The sequence below is a fragment of the Mustela lutreola genome, chromosome 6 (genome assembly GCF_030435805.1).
Source record: "Mustela lutreola isolate mMusLut2 chromosome 6, mMusLut2.pri, whole genome shotgun sequence".
NCBI classification, from domain to species: domain Eukaryota; kingdom Metazoa; phylum Chordata; class Mammalia; order Carnivora; family Mustelidae; genus Mustela; species Mustela lutreola.
Window position 1 is genome coordinate 8,744,428 of NC_081295.1, and position 23,360 is coordinate 8,767,787.

General features: G+C 44.1%; 1 protein-coding gene across 1 annotated transcript in view; it reads left to right on the forward strand.

Moving 5' to 3' along the window:
• Positions 1–16: 16 nt before the first annotated feature.
• Positions 17–23,360, forward strand: part of EZR (ezrin) — a 48,624-nt gene continuing 25,280 nt past the window's right edge. Inside the window, exons 1-2 of the mRNA XM_059176639.1 lie at positions 17–140; positions 1,063–1,150. Of these exons, the coding sequence (XP_059032622.1) occupies positions 1,139–1,150 (12 nt within the window). The 5' untranslated portion in view covers positions 17–140; positions 1,063–1,138. The remainder of the gene's footprint in view (positions 141–1,062; positions 1,151–23,360) is intronic.

Below are 23,360 nucleotides of genomic sequence, written 5' to 3' on the forward strand. Positions count from 1 at the left end.
GCAGGTCCGGCGGGCGGGGCGCTGAGGGGCGCGGCCCCGGGACCCCGCCCCGCGGAGGACTCAAGGGAGTGCGGGCGGCGGGCGCACTGCACCGACTCACCGACAGCCGGGAGCGCAGCGGTCCTTCGCAGGCGCCGCGGGTGAGCCGGCCGCGCGGCCGGGGTCGGGGGGCGGAGGGGCTCGTGTCCCGAGGTGGGGGGGACAGAGGCCGGGATTCGACTACAGGTGTGGCGGGGCTGGCCTGGCGGCCGCGGTGGCGGTGGGGGGGGTCTGCGCGCGAGCCCGGAGCCCGTGGTCCCCGGGAAAAGCCGGGCTTGCCCCACTGTGGCCAGATTCGGGGTCCCCGAAGCCCGGGCCCGTGGGGTCCCCCGTCTGGCCCGTGGCCCTTGGTTCTCTCTTTTCGGCCCCAACAAGCGGCAGGTGAAGCTGAACCTACCGGTGTGGCCGCCCCTGCTGCTCCAGACCTTCCTCTTTCGACTCTGTCCCCTGGGGTGTCCCTCCCGAAGTGCCTGCGGAGCTCGACCCCGTGGGCGCGCGTGCTGCCCGCGCCCCTCCCGCCTCGCTCGGCCCTCTGGCCCCTCCGGCCCGTCTAGAGAGGGGACCTTTTTTTTTTTTTTTTTTTTAAAGTTTCTCAAAGGCTGACGGTTGCGGTTTCAGCCCTGGGGCAAACGGTTGCTTCACAAAGTGAAACTTGGTGTCTGCGGTGCTCCCGGCTGGCTTCCTGGAAGTGCGAGGAGTACCTCGGCGTGCCGCCCCGCCCGCTTCCGCGTCCGCGCGCTGGGCCCCGCGCCCCCCTCCCCGCCGCCCACGGCTCCAGCGCGGGGCCCCGCCCCCTCCCCGCGCGGCCCCGCCTCCTCCCTCACGGGGCCCCGCCCCTGCTCGCGGGGCCCGCCCGGCCCGCGGTAATTGTAGGTTGGGCGGTGACTCAACGCCGGCGCCCGCCCGGCCGGTTCTTAAGCAGCGGCGCGCGGGGCGGGCGCCGAGTGTCGGGCGCGGCGGCGGCGGCGGCGGCGGGCGACGGCGGGCTGCTGTGCGCTCTGAAGGGCTTTCCTCTGCCTCCAGGTCCGGAGAGCGGTCTCAGCTGCTGCGGCAGACTCGTGTTTCCAGGGAACTAAGGAAAACCCGTCAGGAACCGAAGATGCCGAAACCAGTGAGTAGGCGGCGTCGGGGCCGGTGGGATGCTCCGGGCGCGCCTTTCCCGCCGCGGCACCTGGGCGGCGCGTGGGGCGCTTCTGAGGGGAACCGGGTTCTTTTGTCGACGGCGGAGGGCCGGAGGGAGGGAAGCGGCCCCGCGCGGGCTCGGGGGTTGGTTCTTCTGTGGAACTCTGGAGGGAGACGACGGCTGCGCTGCTTTGCGCTCTCGGGGCTTTCTGTGTGTGGCGCCCGCGCCCCGCCGCGCCCCGCCGCGCCCCGCCCCAGTCGTGTCTGGTCTTTTGTAAAAAAAAAAAAAAAAAAAGTCCGATCTGCTGGAAAAGTGTGTTCTAACGCAACTTGGAAGTTTCTTAATAACAAAAGTTGTCTAAATGCCCGGAGAGTCAGGTGGCTCCCGACGACGCCGGTCAGCTCCGAGTCCTTGCACGGCTCGGAACCAAACGCGCCCCAGATCTTCCTCGGGGGCCTCATGGGGCCCGCGGCCTGGGAGCCTCCGTCCTTCCGGCGGGCCGCTGCTCTCCAGCCCGTCTCACCCCAGGCCTGGGAGGACGTGGCGCTGGTAACCCGGGAATTCGCTGGCGGCAGCAGGATTCCTATCTCTGAAAGAGGTTGAGTCGTGGACCTGAATTGCAGATGAAGGCAGGCGGCCCTGCTCCCGGGTCGTGCGCTCCGGGTCCACATCCTAGACATCAGCCGACTCGAGGCCCGCCCCTCTCTCCCCTGCATCTGCTTCTGTTGCTCTCGGGGTGGGTTCGATTGCAGGCCAGGCCTGGGGGGGGGGGTGCACTTTCATTGAAGTGGTGGGAACGGGGCGGGTTCTTTGTGACCAGTATTTCTGGGAAGGTTGTACGTATTCACCTGCTTTGACGCAGGTGAGCTGGGACGAGATGTTGGGAAGGGGATTTCTCATTTTTTAATTGTTCTGAATCATGAGGGAGGAAATACCTGGATTCAGTAAAAATTGCAATAAAAGACACATACGGAATTCCAGTTTTTCAAGCAAGTCGGTTCTGTAGTCAGTGCATTTGTTCCCAGTAAATTGTAGATTCTCTAAAAGGAGTTCTTGATGAATCAAGCCTTTACTGTTAGGTTAAATACATTTCCGTGTTCCTAAACTGTCAGATTCAGAAGCCAATAGAGTTTTTGCCTAAATTATATAATTAAGATGATTCACTCATGATGCAGAAAATTTTTTTCCTGCACAAAATTCTTTTTTCAAACTAGTACAAGGCACCCAGGCTTTATGATACCTGTGATAGAAAACTGGTGTAAATGCAGCCACTCCCTCAGGGTACCGTCCCATGCAGCCTTTTGCAGAATGCCAGTGAAGACATTACTGTAGGTCTGGTTTTCTTTATTTCACTAAAGGAAAAGAAGCAGAGTTCAGCTTTTAAGATCCTACCTTGAGAAAAAAGGCAGTAAACCAGTTTCCTGTCACTTTTTTTCTTTTTCATTTTTCAAAATGAACTGTTACTTTTATTGTACTAAAATGTACATAATACACAATTTACTATCTTAACCGTTTTTAAGTGTACTGTTTAGTGGCATTAAGTACATTCACCACCACCACCCCGCTCTACAGCTGTTTGATCTTTTGAAACTGAAACTTTCTACCTATTAAACACTAACTCACCAGTCCCTGGCACCCACCCTTTGACTTCCTGTCTCTCAGATTTTGACTACTCAAGTCCTTCATGTAAGTGGAATCACACAATATGTGTCCTTTTCGAGACTGGCTTATTTCACTTGGTATAATGTCCTCAGGGTTCATCTGTGTTGTAGGAGGTGTTAGAATTTCCTCCTTTTTAGGGCTCTCTTTATTTCTTATGGCAGGTATATTTTAATGGTATGTATGAAGATAGATATATTTGAATAGTTGGGGTTTTGGGCTTCCACCTGATCCCTTGAGTTCGGCAGGCAAAGTATTTTTGATTGGTATCTACTGTATCAGAGGACAACTTCCTTTATAAAACAGCGTAAATGAAATAATATTCGTTTTTTCTCTTAATACTGCTTCTCGAATCACCACTTGTTAGAAAGATTGAGCGTTCATTCACTCAGCAAGCATCTGTCCTGCAAGCTGCATTGCAGGGTGTGGTTGGGTGAGACCATGCTTGGTTTGGGGGTCGGGGGAAGGTCTTAAGGTCTGGAACCTGAGCCAGGACACATGCGAATGCTGAAATAATAGCTGGGAGACTCTGAGTGCCACCAAAGAGGGAAAGAAGCTTAGGTCAAGTGCAACACGATGGGAAGAAAACCATCTGATGGGGAAATGGGTGAACTTTATTGAGAAGGTAGCCTTCAGCTGAGTTTTGCTGGAGGGCTGTGGGTAGGATTTGATCAGCTTGGGCGCTCCAAGGAAGGTACTATTGTCTGGTTTTACTTTTCCCACAATTGCTTTGGGGCTCTACTCAACGTGTGGCTTGTAGACTTCCACGGAGGATGGTTTGAGGTCCAGAAGACGCCACACCCTCTGCTCAGCTAATTTTTTGGCCTTGTGAGTCTTCACCTGGGGGAGAGGCATGAGGTTTGTGCAGGGAGCTGGCTCAGGAAGCAGCCCTGTGCCTGTGGTTCAGCCAGGGGTAACCTCCTCTCTTGTGGTCCCCCTTCCTCCTCTCTTCTTAACCACCACACTTGCTTTCTTCATCGTGATAGGAAGGAGGCATGGGGCGGTAGAAAGGAAAACCACAGCAGTCAGGCTTAGGAATGATGCAAGGCCAAGCTCTCTTAAATCTTTTCTGAGCTTAGAGCTGAACTGCCTTAAGCAACACTGGCAGATGCCATAGCTGTTCATTTCTAAAGTTTTGATACGGAAGTTGTTAATACAAAAGCAGATTTTCCCTTCAGTAGGAAAACTGTGAAAGCATGTTCAAAATTCTGTCCTGTGCCAAAATTTTAAGATAATTTCCGAGATTACCTTGCCTCTATGGGGATATATAGCATTTTCCATTTAATTTTTCTCTTGGGTATATATACCCAGTGTGGAATAAGTCCTTGTTTCTTAGCTTCTTGTGTAAGTTGCTTGTCAGTAAGATGGGACTGTTGGCAGTATCTCATTTATAATGTTACATGAGATAATTAATATTCACTAAATATTTTAATAGGCACAGGGTTTACTGAATATACTGATACATTTTCCAATCCTCCTCGCTTCATTTGAGGGGATACATGGGATATATTTTCTGTGTATCCCTCCTTCTTTACCATGGGCAGATGGTGAGTTAGCTAAAATTTTCCCATGTGGTGGTAAGAAGTGCTGGCTAGAATTAGTCATTTGTCATCATCACACTGTGTCAAGCACAGTGAGTCTTTTTGTACATTTCTCCATTAGCTCAATAGGCAGTTATGTGTTACTCTGCTAGATGTTGAGGCCACCAAGACGAGTAGACACAGAGATACTCGCTCATGGATTTACAGTCTGGTGAGGCGGACAGTAATGCTAGAATAACTTGAGTGTATATAATGGCTTGTGGGGGAGTGTTTATCAAGGAGGACAGGAAGGCACCTCCAGGAGGTGATGACTGTTCAGAGCAATGCAAGGAATGAAGGGTCCTTAGCTAGGTGAAGGAGGGTGGTAAGGAGCCTACCAGCCACAGGGAATGACTTGTGCAGTGGTCCTGAGGTGGAAGGGGGAGGAGGAGTTCAGGGTTCCCAATGAGGATGAGTATGGCTGGAGAGGAAAATTAGAAGCTAATTGTACAGAGCCTAGTAAGCCATAAGAAGGCATTTTCAGGACTTAGCTCAGGCGGAAGCACTGAATGTTTTTGATTGGAAGGAAGTGGCCTGATCAGATTTGGGTTTTGAAAGGCCACTGCAGCTGCAACATGAGAATCAGCAGGAGGGTGAAGGTGCAGGCGAAGACTGTTGGAGTAGCCCAGGCGAGAGGTGGTAATAGCATGGACCCAAGGCAGTGTGAGGTAAATGGAGAGAAGTGGGATGTGTTTGGGAGCCCTTTGACAGGACTTGGTGATGGATTGGGTGCGGGGAGGGGGGGAGCAGAGGGCAGTATAAAGCTGATTTCTGGCGCCTGGCTTGCATAACTGCATGGATGGTAGTGCCATTCACTGAGATAAGGAACCTGGAAAAGGACCAAGTGTGAGAGGGAGGGTTGAGAGTTTGGTTTGTACCTGCTGACAAATTTGTAACTATAATCGATGGAAGGAGTTCTTCTTTCATTATTATAACTACTACCTCCTAAAATATACGTAAATATCAGTATTTTTCTTAAACCACAGTATTTTTTAAATCCACTTGAACTAAAAGTAATCCAGCAGCTTCTTAGGTTTCTTTTGAGTATGTATGTACACTATACACACATTAAATTCAAAGTTAGGATTAATTTAGTGCTGTGTTCTCAAACAGTGGCATACGTAATTATCTGGAGACCTAAAGATCCCTGGGTCCTTCATAGTACTACTAAATCCCCATCTCCAGGGCCAAGTATATTGGGCCCCTGTACTTTCATTAAGCTCCCCAGATGGTACTGATGTGCCCTCAGACTTTGGGAACTTCTGATTTCATAAGAAAGGAGCAGTTTATATATTCTTTTCCTTAGAACCCCAACAGTACAGTGAGACCCTCCTAATGGGGTTGATACTGGTTGTATGTGAGCAGAGGCCAGAGCCCATGGTGTAGTTTAGGGGGCAGCAAACTCCAGTGTGATTCCAGAGCATCCATTCAGGCCAGTGTTCTTGCAGGCTTGGGAGGGGATATTCAGCCACCTTCTTAAAGGTCAATTTCAGTGCCGTGGGTGCTGGGGCCGTCGTTGGTATTTGGAATGTGGCTGGGGTGGGGATGAAGAAGAGAGCTGAATAGATACCGAACTCCGGAAAGACAGGGAGCTAAGATGTCTGATTGAATCTCTGATTTGAGTTCTTCTCTGCAGGAGTCCAGTTGCAGAGCTTAATTTGGCAGTGATCAGGGGGCTTTCAAATTTTGGCTGTCTTTGTTTTTAAAGGGAAAAAAGAGGCAGCCATTTTCCGTTAAATAGCAGGGAAGAAAGAGATGCCATTCCTCATTCCTCTCTCTCCCGTTCTTCCTCGCTGGCCTCTCTTGGTAGTTACCGTCCTAAGTAGTAATGTGATTTGTAACAAAAATTTTAATCAATTTATGAATACTTAAAATTGGGGAAAGGAAAACAATATTACTCTTCTTACTGAATTATAATTATTTTTCTTTATTTTATTTAAACTTATGGGTATCTTTGACAACTTGAAGATTTTTAGGATGATTCAATATATATGCCTGCTTTCTTATAGTATTCAGACATTTCACCTTTAATCTGGAGAGTAAAACTCAGTCTGCTTTCAAAATCAATGAATGCATTTTGAATATGCCTTTATATTTTATTTCATTAGTAACTACACGTGGGAGTCCCCAGCTACTCCAATTAGTGTTTTTCGTTCATTTTGCTTTTTGTTATTTTGTTTTGTTTCATTTTTTAAATTGGGCTCCATGCCCAGCGAGGAGCCTAAACTGAGGGTCCGGTCTCATGAGCCTGAGATCACAACTTAAGCCAAAACCAGGAGTCACCCAGGCACTACCCCCGCCCCCCCGAAGTTAGTTTTTGATTTAAGCACTAAATGTGTGGTTGCCACTACTAATTAAATATGGAATATTTATTGGAGAGCCCAGAAGGTTGCATTATTTACCTTCTAAGAGACTTACCATCCATGCCTGTGACATGAATCTTTAAAAAAGATTTTATTTAGTTGAGAGAGAGAACATGGGGTCCGGGGGGTGGGGGAGGTGGGGAAGTGAGAGAAGCATACCCCCCTACTGAGCAGGGAGTCCTGGGGACCATGACCTGAGCTGAAGGCAGACGCTTAACTACTGAGCTGCCCAGGTGCCCCAGGAATAAAGCTGTTACTCTAGACTTCGGTAAATTTATTTAGTAATCTCTATACCTAACATGGAGCTCTAACTCAGGACTCTGAGATCAGGAGTCAGGTGCTCCTCTGACTGAGCCAGCCAGGCACCCTAGTTGTGTTGTGTGTATTTTGTTTTTTTTGTTTGTTTGTTTTTGTTTTTGTTTTTTTTAAGATTTTATTTATTTACTTATTTGTCAGAGAGAGAGAGGAGCGAGAGTGAGCACAAGCAGACAGAGTGGTAGGCAGAGGCAGAGGGAGAAGCAGGCTCCCGGCTGAGCAAGGAGCCCGATGCGGGACTCGATCCCAGGACGCTGGGATCATGACCTGAGCCGAAGGCAGCCGCTTAACCAGCTGAGCCACCCAGGCGTCCCTTGTTTTTTTGTTTTTAAGGAAAAAAATTATGCTATAATGTGACTTAGAGACTTTTGACTAAAAATACTGAATATTTAGTGTATATAATTTTCCCAAATAAAAATGTAAAGAATAGTTTGATAATTTAGTATTTAACCTGTATTTTGGCAAGCCATTTAGCTTCTAAGAACCTCAGTTTTGTCATCTGTAAAATGAGAGTAAAGTTTTTAAGTGAAAAGAATTCTGCATAACATAAACAGACAAAAAGCTTGTGTCCGAAATCCAAATAATTTCTCCAGATGCTATCTGCTTTGTGTGTGTGTTGTGTACATTTTTTTCCCTGGAAACTTGCTTTACAAACGTGTCAGTGTAACAGATAGCTAAAACGAAAGGTTTTAGTTTCCAAGTTGCTATTAACCAGGTAGAGTTTGTCCCTAGGCCTAAGTAAAACAGCAATGTGAAATATTTTGTTTATTTAGTGAAAGGGAACACACTTTTTTTTCTCATCCTCTCTTCCTTCTAGTTGTCAGAATTCCTCATCCATTGGAATGAATATGGGCTCCTTCCTTACTCATTGAAGCCCTGTTTTATGCCATTACATTCTAGGGGCTGAAACTGTAAAAGTAAGTAAGATACATTGTTGCCATTAAGGAATTCTCAGTCTAATAGGGGAATCAAGATATGTTAGCAAAGAATTATAATGCAGTATAAAAATTATGATAACAGGTACATAGGAAAGAAGATTAAAGTGTGCCCTGGAGAACTGGGGAAGGCTTCCCAGCCAGTGAGCTCCTGCTTCATAGGTGTTGAGGGTTGCATAGGAGCTCACAAGTGCCCAAGAGCAGAAGGGTGTTTAAGGTCACAGCAGTCAGTGGGCGGTTCTGTTTCCCTTTGTGAGTCACAGTCCATTCTTTTAGGCTCCTCTTAATACCTATAGATAAATGGCAGTACTGGTTTAAAGAACAGGGGGACTGCATTGACATAATAATTACATTTTTAATGTAATGTATTTGATAAAACAAACCTTAAAAGCAAAATGAAAATTTTCTGACCTTGACCTAACTTACTGATTACAAAAAGGAATAGATAGCACCGAAGGACCAGCCTGTGTAATAGCAAGTATAGCAGATTTTGCTTACCTTTGGTTAACTTAGAAGACTCTTTGCCATCCTGTTTTTTCCTAAAGGTCAGATTTGGACTGTCTCTATCAAAAAATTGTCATCAGATAGTATTGTAAATAATTGTTTTTACTTAAGGATGGTATATAGGCCAAGGTCAAATCTAACTGTGACGTGTTTTTGTAGGGTCTCCCAGCTAGGAATGAGTTTTACATTTCTTATTTATTTATTTATTTATTTATTTATTTATTTATTTATTTGACAGAGAGAAATCACAAGTAGATAGAGAGGCAGGCAGAGAGAGAGAGAGAGGGAAGCAGGCTCCCTGCTGAGAGCCCGATGCGGGACTCGATCCCAGGACTCTGAGATCATGACCTGAGCCGAAAGCAGCGGCCCAACCCACTGAGCCACCCAGGCGCCCGAGTTTTACATTTCTAAAGGGTTGTTTAAAACAAAATAACAATAATATGCAACGGACACACAGTGGTCCCCAATGCCTAAAATATTTATCTGGCCCTTCACAGAAAAATTTTGGCAACACCTTTTAGAATAAAAATAATTATTGTTAAATATGTTATCCATATTATATATATGGGTATATATTATATCCATAATAATATACTATATGATGATAATATATATACCTGGATATGCATTGGGAAGGCTATCATCACCTAGGAGCAGGCATGGTTGGTGTTGAGGTAATATGTTAAGCAAGGTTGGTGCTTGAGCAGGTCTTAATTTATAGAGAAAATGGTAGTATCTTGTGTCACATTTGCTAAGCCATTGTATAATGACAGATTTCTGGCACCTGGTAAAACAAAGCAATTTGTATCTGATATTTGAGTTGAAAGGCAAAGGTTATATAAATGAATTGTTTATCACTGGCAATTTGAAATTAACTTTTGACCTATATTCTGTGTATGAATTTCTGACTGCAGATGGTTTTATAGTTCAGTACCTAATTTAGACCACTCCATCTGAAATAGAACCCCTTTCACTGTGCACCCTTTATTTACCCTGCTTTGTTTACTGAGTAGAACCTAGTTCTACCTGTTAATGTTAGATACTTAGGTTTGATCTTGTGGGGTTTTTTTTTTTAAGATTTCATTTATTTATTTGATAGAGAGGTCACAAGTAGGCAGAGAGGCAGGCAGAGAAAGAGGGGGAAGCAGGCTCCCAGCTAAGCAAAGAGTCTGATCGCAGGACTTGATCCCAGGACCCTGAGATCATGACCGGAGCTGAAGGCAGAGGCTTAACCCACTGAGCTACCAGGCGCCCTGTGGGGTTTTTTGTTTGTTTTTATTTCTTGCTTCTTTCCTGGCCACAAAGTGAGATGCAGAGTGGTTGAAAAAAAAAAAAAAGCCATTACTGGCTTCAAGAACAAACTTTTGGTTCTTGCTTTATTGGCTTTATTAAATTACGGCTTTATTGATATGTAAGCATTCCTGCCTCTTAGAGGGTATTCTGGGGCAAGCTTCTCAACCTCCCTGTGCCTGCCCCTCACCTGTGAAACTCTGTTCAGGGGATCAGCCACAAAGGTTCTGCTGAGGCCAGGCAGGACAGCGCAGCACTGAAAGCTCCTGGCCCTGTGCCTAGCACGAGCACTGACTCTCCTCTGTCACCACAGAGGACAGAGTACATGTAGAGGGAGTCTACTTATCATCACTACTAAATTCTAATGTGATTAAAAGCTTTTGTTTCGGGGCGCCTGGGTGGCTCAGTGGGTTAAAGCCTTTGCCTTCAGCTTGGGTCATGATCTCAGGGTTCTGGGATCAAGCCCCACCATCAGCCTCTTTGCTTGGCTGGGAGCCTGCTTCCTCTTCACTCTCTGCCTGCCTCTCTGCCTGCTTGTGATCTCTGTCTGTCAAATAAATAATATCTTTAAAGAAAAAAAAAAAGCTTTTGTCTCATAATGGGCTTTTTCTTTTTCTGACTTACCTAAAACTACAATAGAATTTACCTTGCTTTTTTGTCCTTTTGCTACCACATGGAACATCACTCCCATCCTTCTCTAACATTCATTTGTTCGTGAACAGATAGAGTACCTACCGTGTACCAGCATCTTAGCCCCTGGAGGTACACTGGTAAACACATCCCTAGTAAAGCCTGGGAGTGACAGCAGCACTGCTGTTGCTTTCCATCCAGGCTTTGCCAAGAGATGGAGGAACTTTTCATTCTCTCACTCTTTGTTGTATAAAGATTTAAAACCACTGGGCAGAGTGTGGTTTGCTTTGTTTTTGTTCTTTGGTAAATCACTTGTATTGGACAGTGAGCCAAGATATTTCTCTAAGAAATATCTTTTTAGATATTTGCCGTAAGTCCTCATTTGCCATAACCACATAGATTCTCCCATCATTCTCAGGCATTGAGGTTCAGGGCAATTAATTTTTTTGAATAATATTTTGGCTATTGCACATTACTACCTGTATAGATTTTCTTATATATCTTAGAAGGAGATCTGGCCATCTTCATTATGTTTGCTTGCTTGTTTTTTTTGTGTTTCTTTTGTTGTTTTTTTAAAGATTTATGTATTTGACAGAGATTACAAGTAGGCAGAGAGGCAGGCAGAGGGAGGGGGGAAGCAGGCTCCCTGCTGAGCAGAGAGCCTGATGCAGGGCTGGGTCCCAGAACCCTGAGACCATGACCTCAGCTGAAAGCAGCGGCTTAACACACTGAGCCACCCAGGTGCCCCTCATTATGTTCTTAAAGAGAAAATTGAACCACAAATCACTCGTTAAAAGCTTAGAACATAAATACTATATTGGAACCACCTCTTATTTATGAAAATGCATTATGTATACTAGTATAGTATTTTTGTCGAGGTGTTTCATTGCCTTGGTTAAGTAATTACAGATGCTGCTTCTTGTTGTTCAGGTACTTGCTTACTTACCTAATACATTGCTATTTGGGTGAGACTCTTAAGTGGGACTTAGATGGGGAGATAGTGTGGGGAAAACTTGATGTTTGTTAAGAAACTGGCCAAACAGGGCAGTTAGGAAATCACAGTGAGATGACAAGGCTGCAGAGGGCATGACACAATTTGAACGATTCAACTGTAAAAAGATTTTTTTTTGAGATGGTGGGGGATAACTGAATATCCATTGGATTTTAAATATTAAAACGATAGTGGTATGGTGGGTGTGTAACATACACATGTACTCAAGAGTTCTTTAGGACTATGTATTGAAGTTTTTGCAGTTGAAATCCTGTGGCAGCCTAAAATACACCATCAAAAATGATACAAATTTATGTAAGTATAAATTTATATATTTATTTAAATATATTTAATTTTATACGTGTTTATATATGTATGTTTTTTAAACTGGTGGTAAAAATAGATGAATCAAGAATGTTAGGCATCCAGCTGGGTGAAAGCAGGGGTGGGGTGTCCTCTCTACTTTTGTGAATGTTCCACATTTTACAAAGTAAAGTTTGTTTTTTAAAAGCACATTATAGGGGTGAAAGGGAAAGATGCTCTTATTTTCCCAAATGGCCAAACGCTTGAGTGTGGCGGGAGGGCAAGTGGGCAGGGACATGTCTGCCCTGGGGTCTGGATTGCGGTGGGGGAGGTAGGGGGCCTGAGAGTCCTCCCAGGGCCCTGCTGACTGCTCTCCACGGATCTCCCAGTAGACATTTCTTGGGAGAGCTTCAGTGTTCCAAACAGATGCGTGCCTGATTTAACCCCAGATTGGACCTTCTCGCCTCCCGTATGCATATTTTATTCAAGGGGACCTCCAGTAAAAATTGCAGTTGATTGGAAAACACACAGAACTCTTTGTTCCCAGCTAGTTGCACTGTTACTCTGTATTCCCACGATCTTGGCGGGGAATTTGGCGGGCGGGGGGGGGGGGACACACTTGTTCAGAGCCCTCATGCCCCGACTGGAAATAGGTCATTGCCTCAATGGCAGCTCTTGCGGAGCTGAAAATTGGAAGTGAGCGTAACAAAGCGTGGGGCATTCTGGAGCAGGGTTTTGTGCCGACTCGAGGCTGGCATGCCTTCTGTGCTGGGGCTAGGTCCGAGGGTGGGTGGGAGGGAGGGGTGCGGACATAAGTGCTGCAAACCTGAGCTGCCTGAGCAGGGTGGGGGGGCTGTCAAGGGAGCCCCCCGCCCTCACGCCTACTAATTATGTGCCTGGATCTGACATCCTGGATTTCAACCAAGTATAAATTGAGAGTTTGTTTTTGTTTTGTTTTGTTTTTGACTTAGTATAATTTCAGAAACCCTGGGCTGTTTAAAATAACTTCTTTTGAAGTTTGCTTCTGTAAGCGAATTTTGTAAGCTTACTGATTTAGTTTGGATTTTTTTTGTTTTGTTTTTGAACTTCTGGGGTCTTGCTCTCTATTTTCCAAGATGTGAAAAGCCAGTGTTACAGGAGAAATTATGTTAACACAGTATGCATGTGATATTTTTTTTAAGGTTTTTTATTTTTAAATCTCTACCCCCAAGGTGGGGCTCAAACTCACAACCCCGAGGTCAACTTGCACACTCTAGGGACTGAGCCAGCCAGGAACCCCTACTGCACATGTGATCTTAACCAGGGACAAAGATTAATCAAAGAAATGGCAGAAGATTTAAGGTATGACTTATCTTAATGAATGGACATTTCCATTCTTTGATAGTCTTTCCCCTCCCACCAGGTTAGAAAGGAAAAACCCTTCAGGGACTTCTAACTTTACAAAGAAAACAGTACATTCCAGGTGGGTAGTGAAGTCTAATCCACAGGCCTTTAATTTCCTGTATTCTGTGAGCCTAGAATTAAAAAATCATTGCAGCAGGTGATAGCCATCTTGGCTCTATTCATTTTGTCTTTTACGGAATCCTAAATTTGTGGCTATAACTAACCTCCCTTTTCAGTGAACTAAATTGGTGCTGAAGTATAGTATGTAAGACACATTGAGCAAAACTGAAATCACATGTTACAGAATCAAGACTTCACAAGCCTAGTAAGCTAAAGAGAAAGAGACCTTGGAGTTGGGAGAAAAGAAACGTATAGACAGCATCCATGTTTCTGGAAAGAAGTCATTTCTTTGTGGAATGTGACATTTCTTTGATTGGTTCTTCCCCTCTCCTAAGTCAGGTGTCAAAGCATCATAGTTAGTTTCATGCCCATATTAAATCTACACATACAGCGTATGTCATTACTAGTATAAAGTTGGTTCCTACCTAACAGACTCTCACCAAAAAAGTTTTTAAAATGCACAGCTAGTGGGTATGAGGAATACGATTTAAATGCCCTTGGCTGATCCCCAGTATGCCTCTGTAGCATAGATAGAACTTGGGTGAGAGTGATGACCCTTTCATATGTTAGATGTCTGGAAGGCTATTTCTTTCTGCCTCAGTTCCCTCTTTTCTAGAAGCTGTTCCTGAGCCTGTGAACAGTGGCGAGGGCTCAGCACAAAATGTTCCCAGCCCACTTTTCAAGTAGGGGGAACTGACCTTTTTTAAATGCGGCTGCTCAGAAAATGTTCCTTTCTGGCTCTGAGGTTGTGATTTGCTCTGGTTATAATGACTACAAACAGGATTGGTTTGTCTGCTTTTTGTCCACAGTCCTGCCTGGCAGGAAGTGGGTCTGGGAGTAGGAAGTGACTTACTTTTAGAGGCAGAAAGAGCCATGAGTCCTGAAATTATAGGATGGATATTAGTTGAACTGGGCTCTTTGTATATCTATACTTTTACTTGGGAATTTGGAACCAGCTTTTCAGTTCAGAATTTAAAACCACTGACTTACATTGAAAGATACAACTTTAAGAATTTAAGAGCCATATAAATACAAACAAATATTTTTAGTAGCTGATTATCAGAAGTTGAGGTGGCTGCATATACCTTTCTAGACCAGTTTCCTCGGCCTTTAAAAGAAAGTGGTTAGGGACACCCTGGTGGCTCAGTTGGTTAGGCGTCTGCCCCTGGCTCTGGGCATGATCCCAGGGCCTTGGGATCTAGCCCCACATGGGGGCTCCCTGTTCAGTGGGGAACTTGCTTTCCTTTCTCCCCTTCACCACCCCATCCCCTGCCCTGTGCACTCCCTCTTTCTCTCTCTGAAATAAATTAAAAATCTTTAAAAAAAAAAAAAAAAGGGAAGTGGTTAGATGAGGATGACTTTTCCCCTCTCACTAAGCAGTATCCATTAGAATCAGCCTACAAAATAGTTGGACCTTGTCACGACTTGAGTTGTCAACTTAATAGACTCTACATTTATATTACATAAAAATGATACAAAATATAACACATAGATACCTGGAACTTGTTTGGAAATCCCAAGACCCAGCTTTTATGTCAATGCCCTGCCATATATATATATATATATACATATATATATATATATATATATATATATATATATATATATTTACTTATGAGATCATGGTGTATGCACATGCACCCGCGAGCCCATGAGCGGGGGGGGGGGGTGGGCAGAGGGAGAGGGAGAAGCAGACTCCCCACTGATCAGGGAGCCTGACCTGAGCCAAAGGCAGCTGCTTAACTGACTGAGCTACCCAGGTACCCAGTACCCTGCCCTATTATTGTCCACTGCACATTGAGAATTTAACTTTAAGAGAGTTTAGAAAGGTGAGGGGTATGTAGTGCTGACTTTTATGGTTAAGTTACTGTCAAAATTCCTTAAAGTGATACTGAATTCTTTGTTGAAATGAGGTAGGTGCCCACCCCATGGTGTCACATCGCTCTTGGAGTAGGAGGTAGGGGACTGGCATACCCACTCCCATATTTCCATGTTAAAATTTAAACCAATGTTTCGTAAAACTAAAGACTGTGCTTAACGTGCACTGAGAAGCTCAACTGATAGCTACTTGGTTTAGAATGGAGCTGAGGTAGCTCATTTGTCATTGAATTCTGGTTATGACCTTACTTCTTCACGTGGGCAAACACTGACTAGTGACTGCTTTTTTATACCCCTAGAAGGAATAGGAGGGGAGGGCACTGGATTGCTTTAATTCAGAAGGATAATGACCCAGCCAAAGCCACTAGATTGTGGCAGGTTCATTTGGTGTCTTGATAGATATTCCCTGTAGGACATTCTCAGTGTTCCATTAACTGTTAGCATCAGCCCACAGGTAGCCAAGTTTGAATTGTCCTGCTGGCAGAGTGACCACCATCACCAGGAATGGAGTATCTGGAGCTGTGTGATGGGCACCAGGAGACAGAGAACAGCCACCAGCAGCATCACCCAGTCCTCTGACTTTCAGTACTTCATACTCCCAGGAATAGTGGGACCACCCATCCATGATTCCTGAGAAGGGTATAGGAGTTACTGAGAACTGTGGGTCAGCACTTTGAACTCTGTAGAAGTGCTGTATAGTGGTTATCACCTGTCACAAGTGGACTCTTGTCAGCCCTAACATTTGATGATTTTATTATTCCTGTTACTGGGTCATAAAGAGCTAGTGGATTGTCCTAGTTTTGTGTAACTCTCTGAAAACTTTATCAGAATGTGAGCTTTATATTTATCCTACCCATCTGTCTTGAGTGGTTTGTGGTGCTATAGACAAAATGGTAATACACAGTATTTTTACTGAACTGCCTGACCGTATTTGTTCTAATTAATTCCAGACTTTTACATTTGCAAACTAGGTGACCAGTTTCCTTTGGCTGTGAAAATTTTCCTGCGCCTAACAGTCAAGACAGTTTGCTCACCACCACTCCCAGTTTCTTTAATCTTGAAAGAGAAGAGTGTAGAAAGTGATGTGATTGGCTGTAGTTTAAATGTAAGATACAGAGGAGCTTGAAAGAAAAGAAGAGCAATGTTGTAAGTCATTATCCATAGATTTACAGGTTTGCCATTAGCGGTATCTTATTAGTGAGAGTATTTATACTGTTATTTCCATGTTCTCTAAAGGTCAGTAAGCCTCAAGAAGTCTGGTGTTTCAAGCCAACACTTAGCCATGTATTTCTGGAATTTTAAACTTTGAGCCCAGCCAGCTCTGGGCATGTGGTGACACATGGCTCCTGCTGGTGGTGGGAATGTTTAAGGAGGGAGCCCTGCTTGCCCTGCTCTGGCTGGGGAACCATGCGTGGTTTAGTGTTTGTGCCAGTGCAGTATCAATCAGATCACCGTGGCCTTTACTCCATTTAATGCAAAATCGTATTTTAAGGACCTCGTTTCTATTGTATTTGTCCTCTCTCTGTGCAGTAATGTTTTTCTATTTTGGTACATACCTTCCCAAAGTAACATGTCGGTTTTCCTTTTGGCCTCTTTATTCTTAGAAGAATGGCGTACAGGGCGCCTGGGTGGCTCAGTGGGTTAAGCTGCTGCCTTCGGCTCAGGTCATGATCTCAGGGTCCTGGGATCGAGGCCCGCATCGGGCTCTCTGCTCAGCGGGGAGCCTGCTTCCCTCTCTCTCTGCCTGCCTCTCTGTCTACTTGTGATCTCTCTCTGTCAAGTAAATAAATAAAATCTTAAAAAAAAAAAAGAAGAAGAAGAAGAAGAAGAATGGCGTACAACAACAAGGTGGCTTCTGGACTATCTTCCTTGAATAAAAGTTGGGATCTTCTAAATTATATGCTTATTAGAAACTAGAACAGTGTAAAATATGGTCAATGGATTTTCGGTGGCAACTACTCCTGTATAATTTTGTTGTTTATATAAACATTGTTACTGGGAGCAGCAATGCCCTTTTAACTAAGACAAACATTTTACTTCATCGGTATAAACAAAGTTTCTTTTAAATAGTAGCCTTTACTTTGACCCCCTAAAAAGAACCTATGATGTGGAGGGAGAAGAGCTGAACAGTAACATCCACTTGCCTTTGTGGTTTTCCACCTTTGCTTCCCTTGGCTGAATTCACGCGTCTGCATTTCTGTGCTAAGCTGGTGAAGGTTTGCTAAGTTAATGGTAATGTTTTACAGAGGTTGGTTATTTGTTAGCTAGTCCTTGTGAAAAATGACCGTGCATGTCATAGCTGATATTAGGATTTATTGAGTTGGAGTCTCATTTATAATGACTTGATTTTTATCTTAAAGATAAGATCAGGATCCAGAGGGACTTCCAGATAGGGGTCCATCTGTTGGGATATGGAGTATATGGGATATGCAAGCATAAGTTTGCAACTCTACTTCTAGTTCTAGTGAATGAAAATTTAGTAAAGATATTTTCACATAATGGGTTATAAATAGTAACAGTAAATGCATAATTTTGCCAAAAGGCATTGTGGCTTTTTGAATGTTTGGGATAGTAATCTCTTCCCCTGATGAGCAATGGCTATCCTGGATGGCCTCACCTGTGAGCTTGGTAGAGTCATAGACTTACGGGCTCCATCCCGGCTTACTGAGTCAGACTCTCTGGGCCTGGGGCCCAGAAAACTGTGTCAACAAGCTCTTTAGGTGATTCTTTTGCTTGTTGAGGTTTGGAAATCACTGCCTCAGACGAGCACTGAGGCCCAGGGAATAATTTATAAGGTGCGCCTGGCTGGATATCCTAAACTTACTGAGGGACACCAGATTTCATTGCCATGTTTCTTTATGCAGCAATGGACAGGGCTCTGGAGGCATTGAGGTTAATCTGGGAAAGTCTGGGCGGCGGGTGACAGACACTGGGGAGGGTATGTGCTATGGTGAGTGCAGGCCTGATGATTCATAGACCTGTACCCCTAGGGCAAATAATACATTATATGTTAATTTTTAAAAAGCACATAGTGACTCAACATGAAAATCAAAATGCGGTAGTTTCTGTAATTATTCAGTTACATAAACCAAAATAGCATCTCAGAAAACTGTTAAAACTCACTTATCTGTTGTGAGAATTTTTCCTTGTCCCACTCCCCTTCTTCCCCCATTTGTGGGAGAACATTTACTCTATCTACTTCCTATCAGAGCATTTCTAAGTATTTGAAAGGTCTTATCCAAATATTTGAAAGCTGTTGGAAGTTGCTGAAGTGGCACCTTTGGAAGAGGGCTGGAATGTTGGAAAACAGCATTGACATTTTTAAGTGATTATGAAAGGTCAAGCTCTTAATGTAATCTTGGTGGTGCTTGGATAGTTCTACTCAGACTAATTTTTGAGTAAATGCAGGTCTGATAGTATTGGGACTAACCTGTTATAACTGAATCCATTGCCTGAAATTCAAACATTCATATGCAATCATTTGTATTTTCCTTTCTATCTTAAATGGTTTTCCTGTGTCTTAAGTATGTAGGACAATCACTAAACTTCCCCCTGCCGCATTCTGGCTACAAAAATTGGGTCTGATTGCCTTTTCTTCAGAGACCTTCCCACTTATTTGCCTGTAAAGTTTGTGGAGAAACTTGTCTTTTGAATGTTTCCTTCCTGGTCTTTAATGCAATATGAATTAAATTTGGAAAAAGTGTGATTGGAGAGGTAATCTTAAACCACATTTCTTTAAAGTGTCTTGGGAGGAAATGGGCACTTCCCAAAGGAAGAAATGCATGGCTTGATTTATTTACCGAAACAAGGGAAAGAACTGGGAGGTAATTTGGCAGCCAGAAGTTTAGCAGTCACACATGGGTTGGAAGTAAAACACAGTGTTTCATTGTCAGCTCTTTAACACATCTCTCAGACTCTTAGAAGGCATTTTAGATACTATTTTGATAAAATTAAACTACTACTTGGATAAAATTAAACTACTACCCTACTGGTCCTTGGGGATATTGGAAGAAACTTCTGTGCCAGGGAATCCTGACTAGGATAGCATTCTGGGATTTTGTGACAAAGACATTAACACAGCAAAGACACTCAAAAATCTTCCTGTTAAAGAAAAAGGAAACAGAATCAACCTTCACTTATGTGACCTCAAAATAGCCTCCTTTGTATCATCACCTCTTCGTCCCTCTCCCTGTGAAGGTAAGATGATGTTCCAGAGAAGAGCACAGCCACTGAGCTGGATGTGTCAGAAGCCACTCAGATAAGTTTTAAGTCATGGAGTGTTACAGTTGGGAGAACATTTCCAGTTACAGTGCTTGATGTTACAGATGAGGGGAAGTGGCTTTCTTCAGGATGGACCACTGGGCAGGAATTGGCTGGGATGCCTGAGGAGATGGGTCCTGACCCCTACGTGCTGTCAGGTCTATGCTCATGATTTCTCAGGTTTGGGGGAGAGTAAGCAAAGGGGAGAGTGGATTTATTTTTGTTTAAAAGTAAATTGTTACTGAGTTTATTTTAAAAACAGATTATGGTTTAACACCTGTACCTTTACATTCTCTTATTGGAAAAAGAGATGCCTATTTCTTTGGAGCAGTGAAACCTGTACTTCTCTGTGTGCAGCCGGAGAGTTGCATTTCCCTCCTGGAAATGTGAAGACAGGTGTGAGCTTTTCCTTTCCCCATGAAAACAGTCTCCTGGCCAGCTTTTAATAATATCACAGTTGGCTATTTTTCTCATGAATCTCTTCAGTCCATCCACACCTTCCCTAAGAAGGAGTTGTGGGCCTGCCTGTTCTCACAGCTCTAGCTTAAATCGCAGCCCCACACCTCCCCTTGTGCTGTTGGACTCTAGACCTAGCATGTCAGAGGCAGAAGGACCTCAGGACTTCCGTCCAAACCCTTGGCTTGCAGTTAAAGGGAGTGAGGCCTGGGGGGAGGAAGTGCTCAGGCTACAGCACCAGCTCTCACACCCAGGCCCCCTGGCTGTGTTTTCTTGCCTCCGTTCAGTGATCCCCAAATCAGCTGGGCCTCACTTGCATGGCTTTAAAAAAATACAGATCCTTGGGCTAAGGCCCGGAAGCTCAGGTAGTTGAAAGGCTGACTGTTCTAGGGGTTCTAGTAGTTGGGCCTGTGTAGAAACAACTATGGTGAATGGGGGCTCTTAGATGCCTGCGCACTCTGTTTGTTCTGTTGTAAGTGCGTGAAGGTCAGTGGAGGTCTGAGTCCTTTTGTCACAGGGCTCCCTCGTGCCCAGGGCAGCCAGTAAGTATTTGATTGGTCCTTGTAGAGTGAGTGAGCCCCAAAGGCATGCCAGGTGCCGACTAACTGGGGCAGGCTGGGAACAGTGAAATGAAGCTATTATGCTTCATTGGCTTGTGGTGTCCCAGTCTTGATCTGAGCTAATCCGTAAGAACAGCAAAGAGAATTTTTTAAAGAGTAGATTATTAAGCAGAAGGAGGACAGAGACAACATTACAATTAGGTTTTCATTAACTTCATTAACTAAGGCAAAGAGGTTTATGTGTTAAACTCCCGTATCAACCTGTGCATTCTCTAGAGGTGCGGTGTGTATTGGGGAACGGTAGTCATGGTCATGGAAAAAAAGCATGCGTGGCATTTAGCTTAGATTGAAGAATTTTTACTGACTGGTTTTGTTCTTACTTTAGAAGTAAAACTTAAGTTCATTCCAATTTTTGTTTTTAAAACATTTCTCTCAGATACAGACCAGCAGCATATACTGATGCCCTAGGCAGTCAGAAAAATCTCCTGTCTTCCTGAAATGAAAGCACAACTCCCTTACTAAGCGAGGCTACTAGGGCAAAAAGAAGATTTTTCTGCCAAATGTGGCCAGTATGGGAAATAGGCGTTAAACTTACTAGAATCTCATTTCCCTGCATGGGTTCAGGCATCTTTATTTAAAGTATTTTGACTTGGGTCTAAGACATTTTCGTTCTAAAATTGTGACATAGTACATAACATGAGGAACCTCATTATTTTTAATCTATGGAGTTTAAAAATCTGTTGTTAGCTCCATTATCTGACTTATTTGTGAATTCCCATTACACCTAGTGGGTACAGTTAAGTCTGGTTCCTTCTGTTAGAACTTTCAATATGGCTTTGTATCTTAGCTTCAGTTGGGGTAGCATGTGGAGGAGACCTGAATTAAACTACCGTGTACTCTGTCAACTGTGAGCGCATGAGTGCGTGTATGTGTACATGTACACGTGCAGCGGGGGTGTGCGAGCAAAACTAAACTCAGTCACCATCATCATCCGCAGACAAAGCAAAATGTTTAAAAGGTTTTCAGTGTTTTGTCAGGCCTTACAGAAACACTGCCTTTTGGAGTTTGATTTCAGTGACTGACTGCATATTCTGTATATACACCTGTAGCCCCATATTACTTTGGGATTTTGTTACCTTCAGCAAGTGTTAACTTTTGGTAAGTGTGATCTGGGGGCAAATAACAAGACAATAAAAATTACAAAACATGCGTTCTTTTCTTCAGCCTTTGCACATGGTTCGGGGTTCAGGGGGGTATGCTTTAAGCACATGGACCTCTGGGTTTTTGGTGGGACCATCCTCCCGTTTATCACGCAGGATCCTAACAGGCCCACTGTATTTCTGGGCACCATTGCAGATACGAGCATCATCTTCCATCCAAGTCTCAAAACAATTGCTTACCTTGGAAACTCAAAACAAAGGTAATTTAAAAGGAGAGTTGGGGGGGGTGCCTGAGTGGCTTAGTTGGCTAAGTGTCCAACTCTTGATTTCAGCTCAGCTCACTGCTCCGGGCGAGGAGCCTGCCTGCTTCAGATGCTCCCTTTCCCTCTCCCTCTGCCCCTTCCCACCCTGTTTGCTCATGGGAGCGTGCTGGAGAGCAAGTGCGTGTGCACACTCACGCGTGTTCTCTCTCTCTCTCTCTCAAAAAGGGAGAGTTGAGATTTAGATACTGCTCAATTTTGATTTCTTCTGATTCGTAATTGCTCAAGTCTGATTTCTTTTAAAGTCCTGAATAAGTGGACCAAAATATGTATATAAATGGTCCTGTCATCTGAGTAAAAGCTTAATTTTAAACACTGATACAAGTTTATGCTGTATTTCATTATTAAAGATCTATAAAGTTGAAAGTAATCTTAACAGGCTTTACAAACATGGAACTCCTCAACCTGCTTCTGATGAAGGCAGTGCCCTGCTGTGGTCCTTAGTCTGGGTAGCAACCTCCCTTCTTCTCAGGGAAATGGAAGTGGTGGGGGGCACTTTTAGGTCCCTGGTGACTGAGGACACCTGTATTTAGTAGGTGGGCCCAGGGATGCACTTGAGATAGTCTTGCAGAAGGAACACCTGCGCCTAGAGTGCTGATCATGCCCCCTGTGAGAAACACAGTGAGGGTAGTCACAAGTCCAGGACCGAGCACAGCCGTCGCAGAGCAGCTTGGCTGCGGGGCCGCCAACATACCGCTCTCCCATGTCTTGTTTAGGTTCATGACTTCGCTCATCTCAGCCTCTTAGCTCAAGATTGTAGAGCATACCCCATATGTGAATATACACATATATTGATAAAATTAACTTGACTTTTAATTTTAGTGACATTTTTGAAAAGAAGAAAAATTCTGATGTGTCCTCAAATCAGATCTGGGAATTACACTCAGCAACTGAGCCACCCAGGTGCCCCTGGAGCTGCTTTTTCATCTCTAATATGTGCATCTGGCACCATAATTGAGAAAGCTGTATCTTTTGTGCTTCATAAATGCCACTTTGTGACTTTTTTAAAAAATTATTGCCCGTAAGAAAAGAAACTGAAGTTTTTATATTTTAATATAATTGAAGAATTTAAAATAAGCCTCATCTTTGTAAACTTAAGATTTAAAAGTTTGGGGAGACTTTTCTTGAAATTCTAGAAAATTAATACCTCACTTCTCTTTACTGTCACCCAGAGAACCTTTAAAAGAGGGTGTATTTGTTTCAAAGTATCTCTTAGTTACCAGTCTTGAGGGTTAGAAGAAACAATCCATGAAGACAGATTTTGTTTCTGAAGTCAGGACTAATGTGGGCGCTCAATGTCTGTATTGCACTGGCTGGACACTTGGGCCTCTGTTAGCTAAGTTTTAGTCCTGTTACTCTGTCCTCTTGATATTTGCATCCAAGCAGGAAGATTTTAGGGTAAATGTCTGTCTTGCTACTTACGTATTTTACTTGAAAAATGATTAAAAGCAGACATTTCTTTTTCTTTTCTTCTCTCTCTTTTTTTTTAAA